Source organism: Pagrus pagrus (assembly GCF_965226575.1).
Source record: "Pagrus pagrus genome assembly, chromosome: 10".
In the NCBI taxonomy this organism is placed as follows: Eukaryota; Metazoa; Chordata; class Actinopteri; order Spariformes; family Sparidae; genus Pagrus; species Pagrus pagrus.
Window position 1 is genome coordinate 2,074,640 of NC_140194.1, and position 18,477 is coordinate 2,093,116.

At 41.9% G+C, this 18,477-nt stretch overlaps 3 protein-coding genes across 3 annotated transcripts in view; 1 reads left to right on the top strand and 2 right to left on the bottom strand.

Annotated features, from left to right (window-relative positions):
* The window catches only part of glg1a (golgi glycoprotein 1a), a 35,592-nt gene extending 31,337 nt beyond the window's left edge, over positions 1–4,255 (bottom strand). Inside the window, exon 1 of the mRNA XM_084364637.1 lies at positions 3,921–4,255. Within this exon, the coding sequence (XP_084220763.1) occupies positions 3,921–4,253 (333 nt within the window). The 5' untranslated portion in view covers positions 4,254–4,255. The remainder of the gene's footprint in view (positions 1–3,920) is intronic.
* A 1,276-nt stretch (positions 4,256–5,531) lies between these two features.
* On the bottom strand, positions 5,532–16,874 carry rfwd3 (ring finger and WD repeat domain 3). Its single transcript, XM_084363254.1, has 13 exons — positions 16,690–16,874; positions 14,649–14,929; positions 13,961–14,220; positions 13,792–13,847; positions 12,439–12,636; positions 12,224–12,315; positions 11,405–11,519; positions 10,539–10,791; positions 9,348–9,498; positions 7,907–8,083; positions 7,595–7,809; positions 7,082–7,296; positions 5,532–6,507 (listed from the first exon to the last, which is right to left on the bottom strand). Exons 2-13 carry the CDS (start codon positions 14,927–14,929, stop codon positions 6,364–6,366), a joined length of 2,157 nt encoding a protein of 718 aa, XP_084219380.1. The 5' UTR covers positions 16,690–16,874; the 3' UTR covers positions 5,532–6,363.
* A 1,583-nt stretch (positions 16,875–18,457) lies between these two features.
* iqub (IQ motif and ubiquitin domain containing) overlaps positions 18,458–18,477 on the top strand; it is a 270,442-nt gene continuing 270,422 nt past the window's right edge. The window contains exon 1 of the mRNA XM_084364641.1: positions 18,458–18,461. The gene's annotated coding sequence lies outside the window, so the exon portion shown is untranslated. The remainder of the gene's footprint in view (positions 18,462–18,477) is intronic.

The following is an 18,477-nucleotide window of genomic DNA, read 5'->3' on the forward strand; positions in this document are numbered from 1 at the left end:
TGTTATTTCCTCGCTTAAATTTTATCAGTATATTAAAAATGGCAGACCAGACAAATGTTTGTGGTTGATTTGCATTCAAATTAAACATCTGATGTCTTCGTTTATTGCCTGCACTTAATTAGTATTGAGCATTATCGGAGCAGCCATCTGTTCATGGCTTTTCTAATGTTTGTTCTATAATATATCAAAAATTTGTTTAAAAATGTCAATCACAGAGTGAATATTCCTATCAGGGCTGCAAATAATGATAACTTTCATTGCTGATCAATCTACAGATCAATTTATTGCCAACAAATGTTTTTACTTAAAAGGACCGAAACATTGAATCAATTCTTAACTCAATTGCCAACTTAACATTCCAGGTCTACTTCAGACGCTTATTTCACTTCAGCTTCAGCCCAAAATCCAAAGATGTCCATTAACGACATAAAACAGACGAAAGAAGTAAATCCACATTTTCTGTAATTCGACAAATCAGTTCAGCTCTAATTATGATGCTCACTTCACCGTAAGGCTGCAACTAAACTTTATATTAATTATCAATTAATCTGCCAACTATTTTCAGCAGTAAATTATTTTGTGTAAAAAATGTCAAACAGAAAAAAGATCTGCATGATTTCCCAGATCCCACTGCCACGTCCAACAACTGGCTCAACAAAATCCAACCCGTATTGAGGCTAATCAATAGCTTACATTAATAATATCAGTTTGTATAGATTGTCTTTTGTATTTTTTAAATTTCAAATTACTTGTATTTTAATTAAATACATTTTCTTACACCATTATTTCACATTTATTTTGATAAGCAAATATTTGTAAGATGAAACTTTATAGTATTTGCGCTCATCTGATTGTCGGTAAACGTGTTTTTAATTGGTTTTCTTAACGGCGATTAACTGAGCAGCTTTACTTCACGTTTCAATAATGCAAATGCTGATTAGTAGCAACCAACCTTACCACTGAAAACTACAGGAACTACAAAATGGTGCCTTTATTGTGGTGTTATGCTTGAAATCTTCAAAGCTGTTTAAGCCGTTCATACATGAATTTTCTTTTACCGACTCTCACACCTCATGCAGTGCGTCTTTCTTTAAAATGTATCTTTTAGCCTTTCTCCAGCTGGAGGCCAGAGTATTTCATGATGACTTTAACCACTAGAGGAGACGCCGTCTTGTGATTCAGAGTAACCAGATAATGGACACAAACCAAGGCCTTGTCTTAGCTGCGGTAAGCTCCTGTTGTAGCGTATAGAGGTCTCTCAGTCTGCTGTAGTTCTGCTGTTGACATGCAGCTAGTGAGCTTAAAGAAGAGAGTGAGCAGTCAGCCGCCACCCAGCCAGCAGCCACAGCCCCGACCTGATCTCTCAGGACGCACTTGAATGGGCCTAAAGGTCACAAAAGCAACCTGGTGACCTGAAAATCACAAGTACAATAACTAACCAACAAGACAGGGAAAGATTACCGACTGTGAGCCTCAATGAGAAAGTAATGAGAAATTGTCTGTGTGTCTTTAACAACTGCCAGTGGACTGTGCTGAAACGAGATATCCACTAGCTGCTGGGAAACTACTCATTGTGTTTCCCTTTCACAGCTTCCCCCAGAATAAATAAAGTCTCATTTTACGGCACATCAGGAAGAAAGTTATCAATTGTATCTCTGATCAGGGTGTGTACAATTGTCAGCGTATCATGTGTGAACAACTGTCAGCGTATGTGTGAACAACTGTCAGCGTGTGTGTGAATAACACCTACTTCAGTCGCTAAACCGATTCACATTCTGCTGAAAATTATTTGAACATTTTCAACTAAAGATCTTACACATTGCCTCTTTAAATGGTAAGTTAACGGGCACCAAATCAATAAAATATTTCTTTTTGGTCATTGGCCGAGCAAAACAGGACATCACCTTGTCCCCGTCCCTTATTTGTGACTACTTATTGACTAAATTTAACATAGATTCTTTAAATGTGCAATATGTAGGAACTTTTGTTGAAAATGTTCCACAGAGTGCAAAAAAACGCAGCTTTGATATCATGTTGCGTATGTATTGTGTTGCAGAGATATCTACTGAAGTTAGCGTGCTAACCAGCTAGCACTGGCCTGTCCCGTCCCGGTCCAAAGCTCCTGTGCAAGCAATGTAAACACACAGTCTGGCAGACTGACTTCAAGGCAGTCCGCTTGGCCTGCAGACTTCACCGATTTAATTATCCACAATTCATTACGATACGGACGGGACAATGTAGAACTTTTTATGAACGGGTAAAACAATTACTTTATTATAACGTTACTTAAATCGTGTACGCTAGACATAATACTAAACCACATGATAATACAGAAATATTTGGAAGTATAGACTGTAGAAGTATCCATATGTTTTATATAGCTAAAATGTTATTGTAGTCTTTAGGGCTGTCTATCAGGGGCTAATATGTGGTGAACACGTCACCGTAGGTATGACTGAAGTCCAGGAGGGCTCCCAGTCCAAACCACTAGCTGCACGGCTAACTAAGCTAACTAAGCTGAGCTAAAGTAAGTGGTTATGATGATGATATGTATGAATTTAACAGGCAGCCAATTCTTACATATTGCACCTTTAAACTGTATTTTCATAGGCAACATTGTACAAGGAATTTAGAAAACTTGCACAACAAGCGTGGCTTATTCCTGACATTAAGATATAAGGTATAGGAGCCTGAACATTAAGCGTTGTATAGGCTCTGGTGTGGAGTGTGTCAGTAGTTTTATATTTCTGATCACTGTTCTGGTGGTGTGTTGCCTAAACATGTCAGGACAACATTCACTACAATAAAACCACAGTGACTGCTAATGGTGCTGCCCCAGGCTGAAGTGGGAGGCCACTGACAACCTTTTCCCAGGGGAGAAAAGGAGAGTCTCTCCAGACAAAATGGATATAAACTGTCCTGTCTGCCTCACATTAACGTTAGCTACATAGAAGAAGCTCAAAAGACCAGGTTGAACCCACACACAGTCACAGTTTAGCTAAGCTGTCAGTCATTTAAGTAATTACAGCGTATTGCCGTTCAGCGTTACGGTCTAAAATTAAATGAAACGCTGTAATTACCGAAAATACACAAAGCTAAACATCCAGCAGCGGAAGGCTCGGTAACGGTTATCTGGGCTAACATCTCGCTCAGGCTACAACTGCTAGCAGAGTGACAACCGCCGTTAGCAAATAGTTAGCAGCCGTTATGATCGCTAACCTGGTTTAAAAAGTTACCAGGGGCTCACTTATCCGAAACACCTTGTGGTGTCCTGTGGCTCTGGACTGTTACACCTGCAGGTTGGCAAGTTTAATGGCCAAATTACACGTTTAGCTGTTAGCTAACTTCCAGTCCAGATGCACGACGTCTCGTACCTCCGAGCTGCGCTAATGATCTTCCACTTTAACGTTATATTGAGCCGCTAAATCGCTGCTAACAAGCAGAACAAAATCTTGAGGATTAATCTGTAATAACTGTGTCTTCTGGTTGATTCGGCTCAGAAGTGTTCACCATAGCAACATTTATTTCAGCATGATCCCATTGTTTTTCTGTTTATCGACGTTACGCTGCTCCAATTTGGTGTGTTTAAGAGAGACGTTAAAGACAAGAAATACGAGGCGACACGATTCAAAAACTTGATAGTGTTTAAGATGATAAGAGCCATTCGTGGCACTTTATCATGCCGAACTGAGAAGTGGATCCTGTCGATTGTGATGTTGTGTTTAAACTTGCTCTACACCGCATGTCATGCTGAATATAGTCTCATAAGTAATAAATTGCTGGATTTTTGACCGGCATTTAGCGTGACGTTCTCTCATTACTAGCAAAGGCTAATCCTGGCAGCTAACACTAGCTGGTTCGTTCACCAGGCACACCCTGCTTTTTCCCTGCGACCACAGCACCCCGTCCTGCTATTTTACCTCTTTCTTGTCCTGGAGACACTCGAGCACCGCCAGGTTGTTGTTCCACGAATGTTTGGGGCAAAGCCGGGTCAGGTCCTCCCTGCACACCGCCTCCTCAGCCAACTTCCAGCCGGGAGAGCGCCTCCGAGTGAGCGAGGCCCCAGCGCCCAGGTTCCTCTCAGCGGCTCCCGGGTTCACCGCGGCCGGCCCCGGACCTCCGGCTGGATTCTGTGGGTTATTATCTTTAGAAGCAAGCTTGGCGACAATGTTGTTTTCTCCTTGAATTGGATGCACAGACGGCAAGATGCACATCAGAAGCAGGAGCAGAGGAACACGTATACAGTCCGCCATCTTCACAGAGCCAGTCAGCCTGCTGCTGCATTCACGGGCTGTCGGAAATATGGGACCTAGGAGTAAAGTTGCTCCCGTTTTTTTTTTTTTCTTTCTAGGATGGCAGCGGACAGCTCATGAATAATTAATTCCTGCTCTGAGTCAACCAATCACACAGCCGACATGGAAACGTCGTCTCCCGGTATTCCTTATTATTTTAATGGAAGATTAATGTATTTAAAAAGTTGGTTCCAGCTGAAGATGTAAAGCTTTAAAAACACCTCACAAATAAAAGTTTCACAAAAATAAAAATAAACTATATAGTGCACCTTTAAGTACATTACTTCAGTAAATGTAATGGGAACTAAAAGGACATTCTCTCACTGAAGTCAGATAAAGTTTGACATTTTTGCTTGAAAATGAATCAAGTTGTTGATCAATTTTCTTTTGACTGCTAGTCTGGACTGAGATCTGTTTTTGTTTTATCTCTCAGACTCTTCTCATCACGAGACAGTCGGTCCATCAGCCAGCATGAACTGGTGGAGTGTTTGCAGAAGAACGAAAGAGAGGAGCCAGTGTTTGTTTGATGGGCAGAAGAAATGGATCTTAAGAAAATATTTGAACTCACATATGCACATGTCAGAGAAATAGCAATGAGGGTGTACTTTGTCTGCAGCAGTGTTTACATGAGTGTTGTGTGTCAAAGAACATCCAGAAGAACGCCAGGACCCAAAGTTTCCTTAGCAGAACATTTCCTTGTAAAGAGACAATCAATAATATTCAGTTCACCGGTCAGTGGTTTTACTCTGATCGATGTATATACAGTATAGTTGTCATATCGTAGTTTAATGTGCATATTTTGACATTTTATTCTTAGCTATTCTTATTTCTTATCATCTTTCTCCATTTTATAATTTTACTCTACTGTGACATTCCTACTCTAGAAGAATCGAGTGTGACATAACCACATTTGCTCCTTGGTGATTAATAAAGTATTTCTGATTCTGATTCACTGCTCAGTGCTTTATGCTATGTTAGTTTTTCAAAAGGCTGTTTCATGACATTTTCCTCAAAAAGTGCTGAATGCAAAGCTTCTACACTTCAATCATGTTTCTACAGAAGTTTTTTAAAATCACGTATCACATGAATATTATGACTTGTGAACCTTAAACTCATTTTTTTCCAAAACTGTATGCAAACCTCACACAATGTTTCTTTATTAGAGCCAGAAAACATCCAAAAACATGAAAACCTGAAGGGATTTTTCCACAGCAACATCAAACAGTCCACTCATACAACTTTAATTAAAAATAAGTCATAATTTTTATTAACTTTGAAGTCGTACACAAACAGTTGGTAGCAAATATACATATATACAACTTCCTTTAGAAAGAAAACAAGGAAAGTAAAATGTACAACAGCAGAGTCTTTTGGCACTTGATGTTTGGGTTCAGAGGGTAAAGATAAAAGAATCAAATGAGACAGAAGAAGATAGAAACTGTAGCGACGGACTGCAGCAGGAGCCTTTTTTCTGTTTGACAAAAGGGACCATTAAAATCAAAACAAAATCCATCAGCTCTGTAGCTGGAGAGCTACAACCGACACACACAGATGTCGGTATGTCACCACTTTCCTCCAAAGCATCACTTCCATCAGACTAAAAACAGCAGCTCACAGCCGACAACCACCAACAGGACAATCTGAGCATAACAGGACTCCAGTGGACAGACTGACCAGAAGTCAAACGTGTTAACTTATACATTAATAATTTGGCCTTTGACTCATGTAAACACAGCCTTATAACTGGGAGCATGGTGCAGCACAACCTGGTTAATACAGCTACATTATCCATCCGTCCAATTATTAACACCTGACTCAGGCTTCATTTGGCTTCCTGTGCAGCTCAAAGGTCACCAGATGTAGAAATGAGGATGTTTGGTTCAAAAAATAAAAAATAAAAAATGGTAACGTTGAATTTGAAATGTTTCTTCAGGTCAATCACTCCCAGTAATCAGTTTTTTTGCGTGTCTAAACGTACGGATAAAAGTTCAGCAGCATTTGAGTTTCCACACAGTTGTTCTCCGGGACTGTCTGTTTTTTTTTCTAGTTTTCCGGTTTCAGTCCTTCTCGATCACTCCCACTTGTAGAGCTTCAGCATCTTCTCAGTGAGCGAGGCCAGGAAGTGCTCGCCGTTCACCGAGAATGGACTGATGTCCAACACCGGGAGGTCGGCTGGAAGCTTCTGCAGCAGAGAGCCGCTGCCTGCATCCCACACCTGAGGAGGAGGAGGAGGAGGAGGAGGAGGAGGAGATAAATCAACAACCGATAATAACCTTTTATCTTTTAATTGAATATAAAACAAGTCTTTCAGATAAAGGTATGTTCTCTGAATGAAATGACAAAAAGAAGCACCTTAATAAATCAAAAGGAAAAAAATATATATATATATAATAAAACAACTGAATTTAAAAAAAGTTGTTGGGAAACTTAATGATGATTGTTGAAAATTAAACTCAAATATAACAAAAAAAAAGTCAAATATAAATGTATATATTCAAATGTACTCGGCAGGTTTGGGGCTCTTTAAAATGACAAACAACCAAAATAATCCAATTACACTGATTGAAAGTGTTTTAGGTAATCTATGTTCTCAAAAGAGAAATTACAAAAAAGAATCAACTACATTAGACAAAATAAAAGGGCAATGTATAATAAAAATAAATCAACTTTAGGCTCGTCAAAATACATGACTCCATTTCTTTGTTATGTCATCAGGACTGAGGCCAACTGAAATACTCGACCGTCAAAACTCCCGACAGCCTCTGATCACACACACCAACAGGACTGACCATGGTAGAGTTAGAGGCCTCGTCCCCGGCGCAGACAAGCGTCCCGCCTCCATCTGGACTCTTGAAGACGGCGTTCTTGGTGAGCAGCTTGCAGGACGAGCCGGCGCTGAACGTCTGAACGGGAGAGCAGGAGCAGCTGGGCAGCTGACTCGAGTCCTGCTGAGGCGTCCTGTTCAGAGCCATGAGGACGCAGCGCAGAGACGGGTTGGAGCGTCCTGCAGGAGAGACGGGACGTTTCATACAGGAAACTCACACAACTGACCTCAACACTCATAAATACACGTCTGCTCTGCTCTGCTCTCACACCGTACTGTTCAACACTTGCTGTTCTGTTGCAATAATCCGGTTCGCATTCAAGTTCAGGACGCAACGAGCAAAAATGATCTGAATGCAACCGCACGACTTAACAAAAGACTTTTTAGACAGCGTCCACATAGAGACAGGACTAATCTATCACAGAAATAGATGCTAAATAGCTTCAAGTGTTAATCATCATCATCGTCTGGGTCTCACCTGGCCTGTAGGTGACCAGGCAGTGTCGGCTCTCCGTCTCCACTTGGATGTCAGTGCAGCCGGCCGTCTCAAGCGGCAGGACATGCGGTCTGTACGTGGTCTCGCTGACCTGCTCCCAGAAACATCCGCCTTCCAGAGAGCCGGCGATCAGCCCGCCGCAGGGGAATGAGCTGGATGCCGCCCGTGGGACATAGCACAGAGACGCAACTGGACATCTGGAAAGATCAGCATGTTAGAGCTTTCAGGAACAAACAGAACCAGTGTTCGCCATGTGAACACTTTCATCGTTACTACACCAGCACTTGTTTGTACCTGGAGCGTAGCGGCTGCAGCTCCTGGACGTGCGTGCTGGTGTCTCTGGTGTCGTAGACGAGCACGGAGCCGTTGCTCAGTCCTGCATAGACGTAGTTACTGTTGTCCAAACACCAGCAACAGCTCCACACAGGTTTACCTGCATTATAGGTCTGAACCACCGTGTTGGTCAGCAGACTGTAAAACAAACACACACACAGTTAGTCCATTTATCACATGATACTATAATTCATTCTCATCATCTCTGTGTATACAGTGGTTTTGGAGGAGGGAGGTGTGAATCTTCGCGGGCCTCATAATTTGATTTGAATATTATTCACCTGTCAACCATATGCATGTATTGCAATGATCTACACCAGGTTCTGCACACAGATACTCTTTCAAGGTCATAAATCTGAACTTCCTTTCATGTAGGAAGTCCATTTAAATCAGACAATGGTCTACAATATAAAAGCTGCATCTCCTCAATACCAGAATCTGTGTGACCCACGTCAGCACATGAACATTACAAATACAAAACAAATCCATCTGCAGTACAGTACACGTGCGCGCTGATCCACAGAGATGCTGTTTTCACACTGCAGCTCTCAGACGTGTTTACCTAAATGTGGTGAACATCACAACCAAGACTCTGCTGCACACACCTCTCTCATGGTACATCTCCACAGGGTCTGTCGTTTCTACGCTTCCCACTCGTTGTCTATGCAGTCATGCAATGCATTCTGGTCGTGTCGCCAGCTTCTAGTTTGCATAAAGTTCAGGTCTCGGCTACTAAATGCAAATCAGGGGCATCCAGCGCAACTCGCTGCCTGTGGAAACTCCTGAAGAATTATAAATCTAATCATTGTCGAGTTCAAATGAAGACAGATTTGGCAGCTGCGTGCCCATCTCTCAGCCAAAATGTCCTCAGAAATACATTTCAGTGAATTATCTTTACAACAGAATGTTTAGAAATGAGCCGCAATGTTGGTCAGGTTTCAAATTTCGGAGCAGACAGCAGACGAGTGGAGTTCATCCAATCATGTTCAGCCAGCAAGTCTTTGCGTGGCTGACTGATGTCATAGCCTGTGTTGGTCAAGCGTGCAGAGCTTCAAAGTGGCGCGAGCCCTCGAGTCCAAAACACGCCCCTGCAGACATGTACCATCAGAGTAAGTCTGAGGCAACAGCACCTTCTCAATTCTTGGCTGATTATCTGGGCTCGCTGTATTCTTCAGGCTGCAGACGTTACCTCAGGGTGGAAACAGTGGATGTCGTTCCTCAGAATTGTTGTTTTACCAAAGTATTTAATTGTTGCGCGGCAGATCCATCTACCTACTGCAGAACAATCTGGGAAAAAAGCAGGTTAGATGTTTTCCCTGTGTGTGTGTGTGTGTGTGTGTGTGTGTGTGTGTGTGTGTGTGTGTGTCTGTGAGTGTATGTGTGTGTGTATCTGTGTGTGTACCTGGTCAGTTTGATGGTGTTGTCCAGAGCAGCAGACAGCAGCAGACTGTCGTTCTGTCTGTTGAAGGACAGACCTCGGATCTGTTTACTGTGGATGGGAACGTACTGACTCGCCTTCATGTTGACAACGCTCACCTTCTTCACCCCACAGCCTGAAGGAGGAGACAGAGAGGTGACCGGTGAGAGTGTATCACACATCACAGTGACAATATAAGGACTGCCTTAAGAATCACACCGTGATCTGAGTATTTCTTGTCTGTTTACATCTAGTGTTTCACAGAGTTTGAAGTATGTTGTTAGGATGGCACCACAGCAGAGGTGTTGGGGTCATTAATATCTACGGGTCATTCTCTGAGGAGAATTTCATGGACACCTGCCTCTGAGAAAAAGATGTTCTGTGTGCAATCAAACGGCCGTTTTCTATCAAACAGTCACACAAAAACTAAACAGAGAGTCTAGCTTAGTCTCTTAGCAACATGATGCGTTTCCACAGCATCAGAGGAACAAGAAGACGATTAGGCTGATAACAAAGATACACTAATAACTAGTCATGCACAGTGTGAGATTTACTGCCTCCAATGTAGCAACTGTAGTGTTTTGACCAGAACCAAGAATCCACACGCCAATTTCTGACCGAATACGTGCTGGGAAATTGAGAGAATGACTCTCAGGGCTCCTGAAAAGGTTGCTGGGTTCATGGAAAAGTTCCAGCAATTAAATAAGGCTACAATTCAACATCTTGTCCTGAGGGTGGTGCTAAAGGGAAGTGAAAGGATTCATCCTTCGGACAGCATGAATGTGTGAAGCTAAGATAAAGTCTAAAAAGGAGTCGTTGTCACATTTCTGACGCAGGTATATTTGATAATTGATGAGGATAATCACAAACTGTTAATAGTGTATTAGTGCCGAGCCTTATGGAAGATTCTGTTTATGGGCAATGAGTGCACAGGGGTAGGCAGGTACACACTGCATTTGATTTATTGATTTCTGTCAGGATGTTAAGAGATTTTCTACAAATATAACAAGAAATGCTTCTAAAATAAATTACCAACCCCAGCTTTAGGTTTCATAGCAGTCTGTCTAGATGTTTTGCTCTACCCCAAAGTGCTGGACAAACAGATGGATGAAACAGTGCTGCCATCTTTAGGCCGTGGTGCTAACAGGCCAAAAGGAAGAAGGAAGTGTGTCTCACCAGGCACCAGTGTGGAATGAGGGGAAGGCTGCGAGGCCAACAGGCAGCTGAGAGGTTCACAGTAGGATAAAACCCTGGAGCCTCCAGCCTGGGACACCAGCACCGCCTTGGAGAAACTGTACTGTGCCGCCCTGGAGCCGTCCGCTCTATGGGAAAGACCGAAGACGAGCGAGGACGACGCTGAGGAGGAGGACGAGGAGGAAGAGGAGGGAAATGAGTTTCTACCAGCCTGGGCCATCAGAGCCCTCAGCTCCTACAGAGGGAGAGAAAAAAAGGGAAGCTTTTAACCAGGAAGAGGTCAACAGATCCATCTCCTGACATCTGAATGCAAAGGACAGTTTGTCAGTGCTTAATTATAATCCGATAATTAATTATGCCTGGAAAAAAAAAAAAAAATCAAGCTTCTCCAAATAAACATTAAGAAACTTAAGTTTGTGTCAAAACAAGGAAACAGATTTATTAATTGGTAGAATATTTATGTTGTATCTTTTTAACAAACTGTTCTAATACTGTAGAGATCATGTCGTGAATGACAAAAACATTGTAATATTTTTTATATATCATGTAATCTGCAAATTAATAATTCTGTTTCATTAGTCTGCCTTTAAATCATTTACAATTAAGTACATTGATAAAATAGTTATTAAAACATTATTTTACTCAGATTTTTTTTTTTTTTTAACTGACTCATTCACTCACACACATTTTAAAGTCAATTATTTGTTATAATTCTCACCATTAGACACATTTTGGCCAGTACTAACAATAAAGTGGAGTAACAACTTTTAAACAACATTCCCTTTAATCACAACTACAAACTGTAAAAAGTTTCAGGAAAAGAGAAAAGAAGCAGAAGTCACTGATACCTGCAGCTCCTGTTGTGCTTGTCCATATTTGTTGGTGACCACCTGCAGTGTCAGTTTGTACTGAGCTGATTCCAGTTCAGCCTTCCTCCTCAGAGACTGCTCCTGCTCCAGAGACCTGCACACACACAAAAACGTTTTCTATGAATAGTCCATCAGTGACATCACTCAACAGTACTTTACCTACTAGGGATGAACCAAAGTTTTAAATGGTAAGATTATAGTCTGAGGAACATTCACGGTTTTGCACTTTCACAATAAAATGCATTATTTTTTTTTAAAACACTATGGACGTTCAAAATCACATGAGCATATTTATCTAGAGGTTTAATTGTACTTAATCCCCACATCCAACATTATTTTCTGGCTTGTTTACAGTTGCTGCAAGTTGAAACAGAAATAATACAGCACAACATTTAAAGAAATTGGTTTGTGATTGGTTTAAAGAAATTCAAACAGCCAGAGCTTTCCCCTTATAGCAGAATGATGCTTGCAGCCAGACCTTTCTGCACAGTGCTGTGGAGGTGTTTGATGTTAGTGCCAAAATATCATTAGACAACATGAAAACTTTGGCACAATAGGTCACGCAGGTATTTATCCATGAACCACAAAAAGTTTGCCAACCACCTTCAGTGCCAGAGTCGTCGAGTGTCCGACAATAAAAAAGGGAAATTTCGGTTGGGATATTTATTCTAGCAGCATAGACGTTAACTCTTTCACAGAAGTTTCAGCAAACTGAAATGAAACTTCCGCCTCTAATCAGCTTATATGAGTCCAACAGATCCAGTGTGTTGGCAGTAAAGCAGAGGAAACATCACTCACTTCTTTAAGCTTTCTTGCTCGGAGTTGTCCAGGGCTCTCAGCTTTGGAGCGTACAGTCGAACAATGTCTGATTGCTTCGCTTTCTTGTTGCACTAAAGACAAACAACAAAAACAGGTCATCATCAAAGTCCAGGTGTGAGAAGCAGGATATGCCACCTGAGGGGGAAACAAAGGACCGATTCAACTTCCAGTTAAAATACAGTAACCCTGCTGACCTGTGGACATTTAGCATCTGGGCCCTGAGCTTTCAGCCAGCGTTGGATGCACATGAAGCCGAAGAGGTGTCCACAGCGCAGAGCGGACAATCTGTGTTCGCCTGCTGTCGTCCATGCCTCGAAGCAGATGGTGCAGTTGTCGCCCTCTCCCTCCTCGCTTGTTGATAGCTGGACAGAAGCTGAGGCCACAGGGAGCGGCTAAAGGTGGACACGAAGAGTTTCAAGGTACAGGGACAATAAATATCATTAAAAAATATCAAAGTACCGATTCAAACAGGACGGTTTGAGATAAAAATGTTCACTACAACAGAAACATACAAGATGGAGCTGATAGCTGCTGCTGCTGAAATTATTAAAATATCCAGAATTATAATTGGTGTTATTAAAGATACTGTAATTATTTTCTTACTAAAATCAGGGTTAAATAGCTCTGTAAGAGAGTGAACATGGTTAGTAACCCATGTCTCTCCTCCCCCTGCTTTGTGCAGTGAGAGAGAAAATAAATTTTCTGGTATCCCTGTCATCTCTATCCAATCAGAATAGAGAACTCCATGAAGAGTCGGTCCTGCTACCAATACCAGTGATGCCGGGGACGACTTGTACTACGTGGAAGAAAAAATAATCCTTCAGGTCCAATTCTGTGGCTGGTTCAGATGAGTTTTAGTCACTGATCAGTGGAGACAGAAGTCCACAACAGGGATGCAAAGTTCTCTCTGACCAGAGTGACTTTTTGGTCGGTATCATAAAGGTAACAGGAAACAATAGGTTTGGGCTGAGCAACAGGGGGCGTCTGGGAAACCCTATACCAAAGTCTGGGCTGAGTTACATATGCTCAATATGCAACTGTCTAAAAGCAAAAGGCTAATTATACACTGGCCTTCCAGTGTTAAACATCATACTTTAGTGTTAATTAGATTACTATTGTCATGTTGAAAGGCTAAGAGGAAGCGTGTGGTGTGACTTCTCACAGGGCTGGTCTGGGCACTAACAAAAGGTTTCTTTTAATCAAAGGGACTCATGTCTAGACTATCTTCACAATAACGTTGTGACGTTGTGATGTTTTACTCACAGAGGTCTGTTAATGAATGTAAAATGGAAGGGAAGACACCAAATCATACAAAGAAAACATAACAGAAAAGTAATAACAGCAAAATGATTTTCTTCTACAACTACCAAACAGGCCAAGTGATGAAAACAGCGCTCTACAGATGGTGGCCGTCTTTTTGTGTAAAAAAACCCAAAACAAAACCTGGCGTACCAGGTAACACCAATGTTACAAGTGTATTAAGTGGAAGGAAAATTTCAACACTGCGGTCACCCTAGTACCAAAAAGGGAAACTGTCTGAATGTTACCTGGATAACTTGATTTTGTGCTTCTGTCCTCTCGCCATCTGCAGCTGAACTGGAGTCTGAACATAGAGGGAAAAAATAAATCACACTAGAGTCTCTGAACACAACACAGACTCTGTTCTGGTCTGTGAAAACCAGAGAACGACATAAAGTAAATGCTGTTCGGACTTACTGGTTGGACCGACTTCCCGTGGCTCTGTGTGTTGGTTGGAGGCATTGAGGCGAGGACTAGCCGGCGGCACAGGGTTGACCGGCTCCGCAGCAGCAGGCGGGCCTTCTTCGGTCCCCTCCTCCTCATCAGACTCGCTGACCTCGGTGGTGCTGCCGGACTCCGGTTCAGCCACGCTGGCAGCCGGTGCTCGGAGCAGGAAGTCTGGAAAGCCTCTGGAGGGCGCTGCAGTCTGGCTGGGGTAGTGTACTCTGAGGCCCTGCCTGGAGCAGCACACACAAATCTAACATCTCAGGCTTAAAGTCAACTGGAGCTGAATTTAAAGAATAACAAATCAGAGGCAGCTCTCATTTGGCATTAACATCCGTCCTGAGAGAGCCGATCACAGGTGGAGCTCTAAATACAGGTGTGAATGCCCCTATAGACTTATCGAACCTTGCAAAATAGCTATGACAAAATTATTCAGGCCTTCTTGAAAATTCAGTGTTAAATACATTAAGTTGTGTCTTGTTTCTTTCAGTTAATTAATTAATGGATATTGTGCAGATAAGTGAGCTCTGATCACAAGTGGTCACTCAAGATGCATGTCAATGCCAGGTGCGAACTGATGGGTTACAGCAGTTAAAAATGGTATTACACAGTATACGTTAGAAAAATGAATAAGCCTTCTTTGTGCATTTGTTCTGGGTACCTGAGTCTCCTCCGTATGGGCTGAGCAGCTGAAGGTGTGGCTGCAGAGCTGCCAACTGCTCTCTGACTGAATGCCCAAGTGGCAGGAAGCCTGGGCGGCACGCGAGCTGCCATCTGTCTTCCGTCATTGTCATCATCGTCATCTTCGTCCACCTCCGTGCTGCTGCTGGAGTCTGAGATCACGTGTGGTGCGTTGGAGTCCGCAGCTGCGGCAGCAACCGCTGGCTGTCCGCTGCCTCTACCCCGCATCTCCATTGGGGAGTCCACCTCCATGGCCTCCATCTGCACAGTGGGAAAGAACGCAGGTTAGGCTGTCTAATCTTAGCGACGGTGCTCAGCCAGCATACTTCCCCTTAAATTAACGATTTGTGTCACATTTTTTGTTTGGATGTATTTTTTTTATTCTAATTCATGTGTCTTACAGTGCAGTTTGTATTGATCTTTGTATGATCTGATGTTTTACTAATGCATTTATAAATGTTTTGTTTGCACTTGTCAAGGACCTTGTACAGCAACCTTGTTATGGGTAATCCTAATTTTAATTGTCATTATCTTAAATGACAAAGGAAAGCAGCAATTCCTTCATTTTAAGAAGCTTTTAGGTAAAGGTTTGACACTGTCACTTGAAAAATGACTGATTACCCAATAATCAAAAATAATTGATGATTAATTTTCTTTTGATGTCTAGAGCTGGGTAATATATTGATATTAAAATGATTATTCTGACAGGAGGGTATATGTTGTCTAAGATTATGGATATTGTTATATATTGTGATATGACACAAGTGTTGTGTTTTCCTGGTTTTAAGGGCGACATTGTGGTGACGGGATGTTCCAGACTGTTCTAATAGCTGCTTTTACCCACTTGGTCATTATATCCACATTACTGATGATTGTTGATCAAAAATCTAATTTTGTTCATATTTTGTCAATGTACCAACAGTCACCGCCTGTAATATTGAGCAATATCGAGGTATATCGAGGTATTTGGTCGAAAATATATACAATATTTGATTTTGTGCCAATCTTAAAATTTATTAAGTACTTTTGAGAAGATTACAAGATATCAAGATATCTATTGTTTATCGTGATATAGTTTAAAAATATTGTGTTATTATGTCAAGTCCCTATGGCTCACCCTTGCAGCTGTCAGCAAGCTGTAAGAGCAGCACTGCAGTGGACAACAAATGTATCCTTGTTTACTTCTGTACACTGAACATTCAGGATGAAATATCATATCAATATAATTAACAAATCGTTCACAGACATTCATCAGTCAGCTGTTTTTCAAATGGCGTTTCAAAACTTTAACAGGTGGCCGCATAGTGGAGCCAAACTTTGCCCCAACCAGCTGCACAAAGTTAAAAGTTACACAATCTGCATGTTGTGCTAACTAGCTAGCTAATGTTAACGTTGATTGGCACAGTATATAATATCAGAGGTGACAACTCTCCCTGCAAAGAATGAGCGTCTCTGACTGTCAACTGCCCATCAAAGTGCCTTCATCGTGTATTAATGAATCTGTTATCTGTGATGGCAAATACCTCCCGACGCGTCCTCCGGGGACAGGTCGTGCGTTCTTCGGCTGAGCACCGAACTAGAGACCGAGGTCGCCAAGGCCTCCAAGCAAAACAGAGCTAATAGTAGCTCCTTGAACTCAATACAGATTGAAGTAAACGTTATTTTAGATATAGCCTCTTATAATATGAGTAACGCTTTATAATGATATAGGATAAAAGGAATACATTCTCTCTTATGACCCCATGGTAACCACGGACGCTTTAGCTAAAACTAGCTAGCATTTGAGAGGTTGTGATGCTGCCAGCGCGCCTTTCATACCTTAAATCGCGCTGATATTAAAGTCAGTGAATAACAAGCCAATGCTGATATTAACCTTGATGTTGCTGCTGCTGCTCGTACACCTCGGACATATGTCGGGACGGTTGTCTGGTTCACGGGGCTAGCTTGTTAGGCAACAGACAGCGCTCTGCTCGGGCTGTAGCAGCAGCAGCAGCAGCGCGGGTAGCCAAGCAGACACCTACCTGTGTGGAAGAGGTTTAACAGCCGCTGACGCCGCTCTGGAAAGCAACAACGGGAAACAACATGACTCCTAAAACATTCACAACACGCGTCTGGCTGCGGCGGGTCGCAGCTTTCTGCCAGTTCACGTACGAGAGTGAATTTTAAGGCGGTCAGGGATCGAATCTCCCGGCGCCAGTTCACTGTGCCCGCCCCATCCTGCCGTGACGTCACCGCGGATGTTCCTCCTCTTCTTCGTTGGTACGGCAGACTCGACGCTACAGTGGCGCATTGCTGCCCTCTACTGTTTGAGTGGTGTATGTGCAGGCATTAATCTCAGAATCAATGGGGTTTCAGTTTAAAACATAAATAAAAGGTCTGTGGGGTTTTTGCCCTTTCCTTTGTTGTGTTATGAAGCATTGTTGTGCATGTTAAAGAAAAATGCCTCTCTGATTTTACTGTGAAATGTAATGTAACCTAATGTAATGCACAACGGTGGAAGGGTTCAGTAGCAATGTTTTCCCCTTTCAAAATAAAAGCTATCCATCAACAGCAACTATTTTCTAATCTATCAATTCAAGCAAAAATCACACACACACACATACACACACACACACACACACACACACAAATGCTGATGTCAGCTCTTCAGATGTTAGAATTCAATTAACTTTATTATCTCTGGGTTTTTAACTGTTTTTTTTTGTTTTTTTTAAGATTTAACAAGTTCTGGTTGACCTTAGTCACAATTTTATGACATAGTATAAAGCGATCGATTAAGTAATTGATTGGCAAAATAAGAATTAAAGTTATTTGTGTCATTTTACAACAGTAATATTAGTATTATTAAAAATGTAATATTAGAAGTTGTTTTATTAAAGACAATCCCACTTAGGAACTGGGGTGTTTGCTGCCGTCTGTGTTTGCTTTTTCCACATTTTTCCATATTTTTTCCACATGAGAACTACATCCACTCACCGGCCACTTTATTAGGAACACCGGTACAATCCAATACAACTGCCTGCACAACCAATACAAATACATAGAGGATCTGAATATTGGGAACACCTCTGAATGCATTGCAGTCCAGTACAACACTAACTATAACGTCAGTGCTGAGACATTTAATTAGGAATTTGAATGCTGGGAATTTTTCTTTTTCTGGCAAATGAATTGCTTTTCTGGAGGCTTTAACTCAAAAACTCATGAAACTTTGCACATAATTCACCCGAGGTGGAAATGTACATATTGTATTAGTTTCGGCCATGGAGGAGCAAAATGGCTCAAAAAGCAGCCCCAGGACTACTTTCACCCACATGTATGAAAATCGGTAGGCATGTGTTTGGCACCAAGATCTACCAAAAAGCCTCTGGGTGTCATGACCTAAGCCCAACAGGAAGTCAGCCATTTTGAATTTTCGCTAATTTACACATGTTGCACTTTAACAATTACTTTTCACTACACTTTACAATCAAAGCAGAGAGGCATTTTTCTTAAAATATGTTGGATTTTTCTCAGTATTGTATTTGGTGACATGTTTATCTATCCAGACATTTTGCATTGATGTAGTTCCTCACTGTGACCCAGTTCCCACGTGAGATCATGTCGTCAACTCCACCAGCAGACATCTCAACAAGATCTGCAGAACAACTGCAGAAAAACTGATATGAAAATATCTATATTTTTTAAATAACGATGATACTGCTCTTTATCACACAAATAATCAGCTTCCATAAGTACAAGAGAGAGTGGAGGGTGGAGAGGCTCTGACTGGGCCGGGTTACTGGGAGGTGGAGAGGAAAGCTTCATCC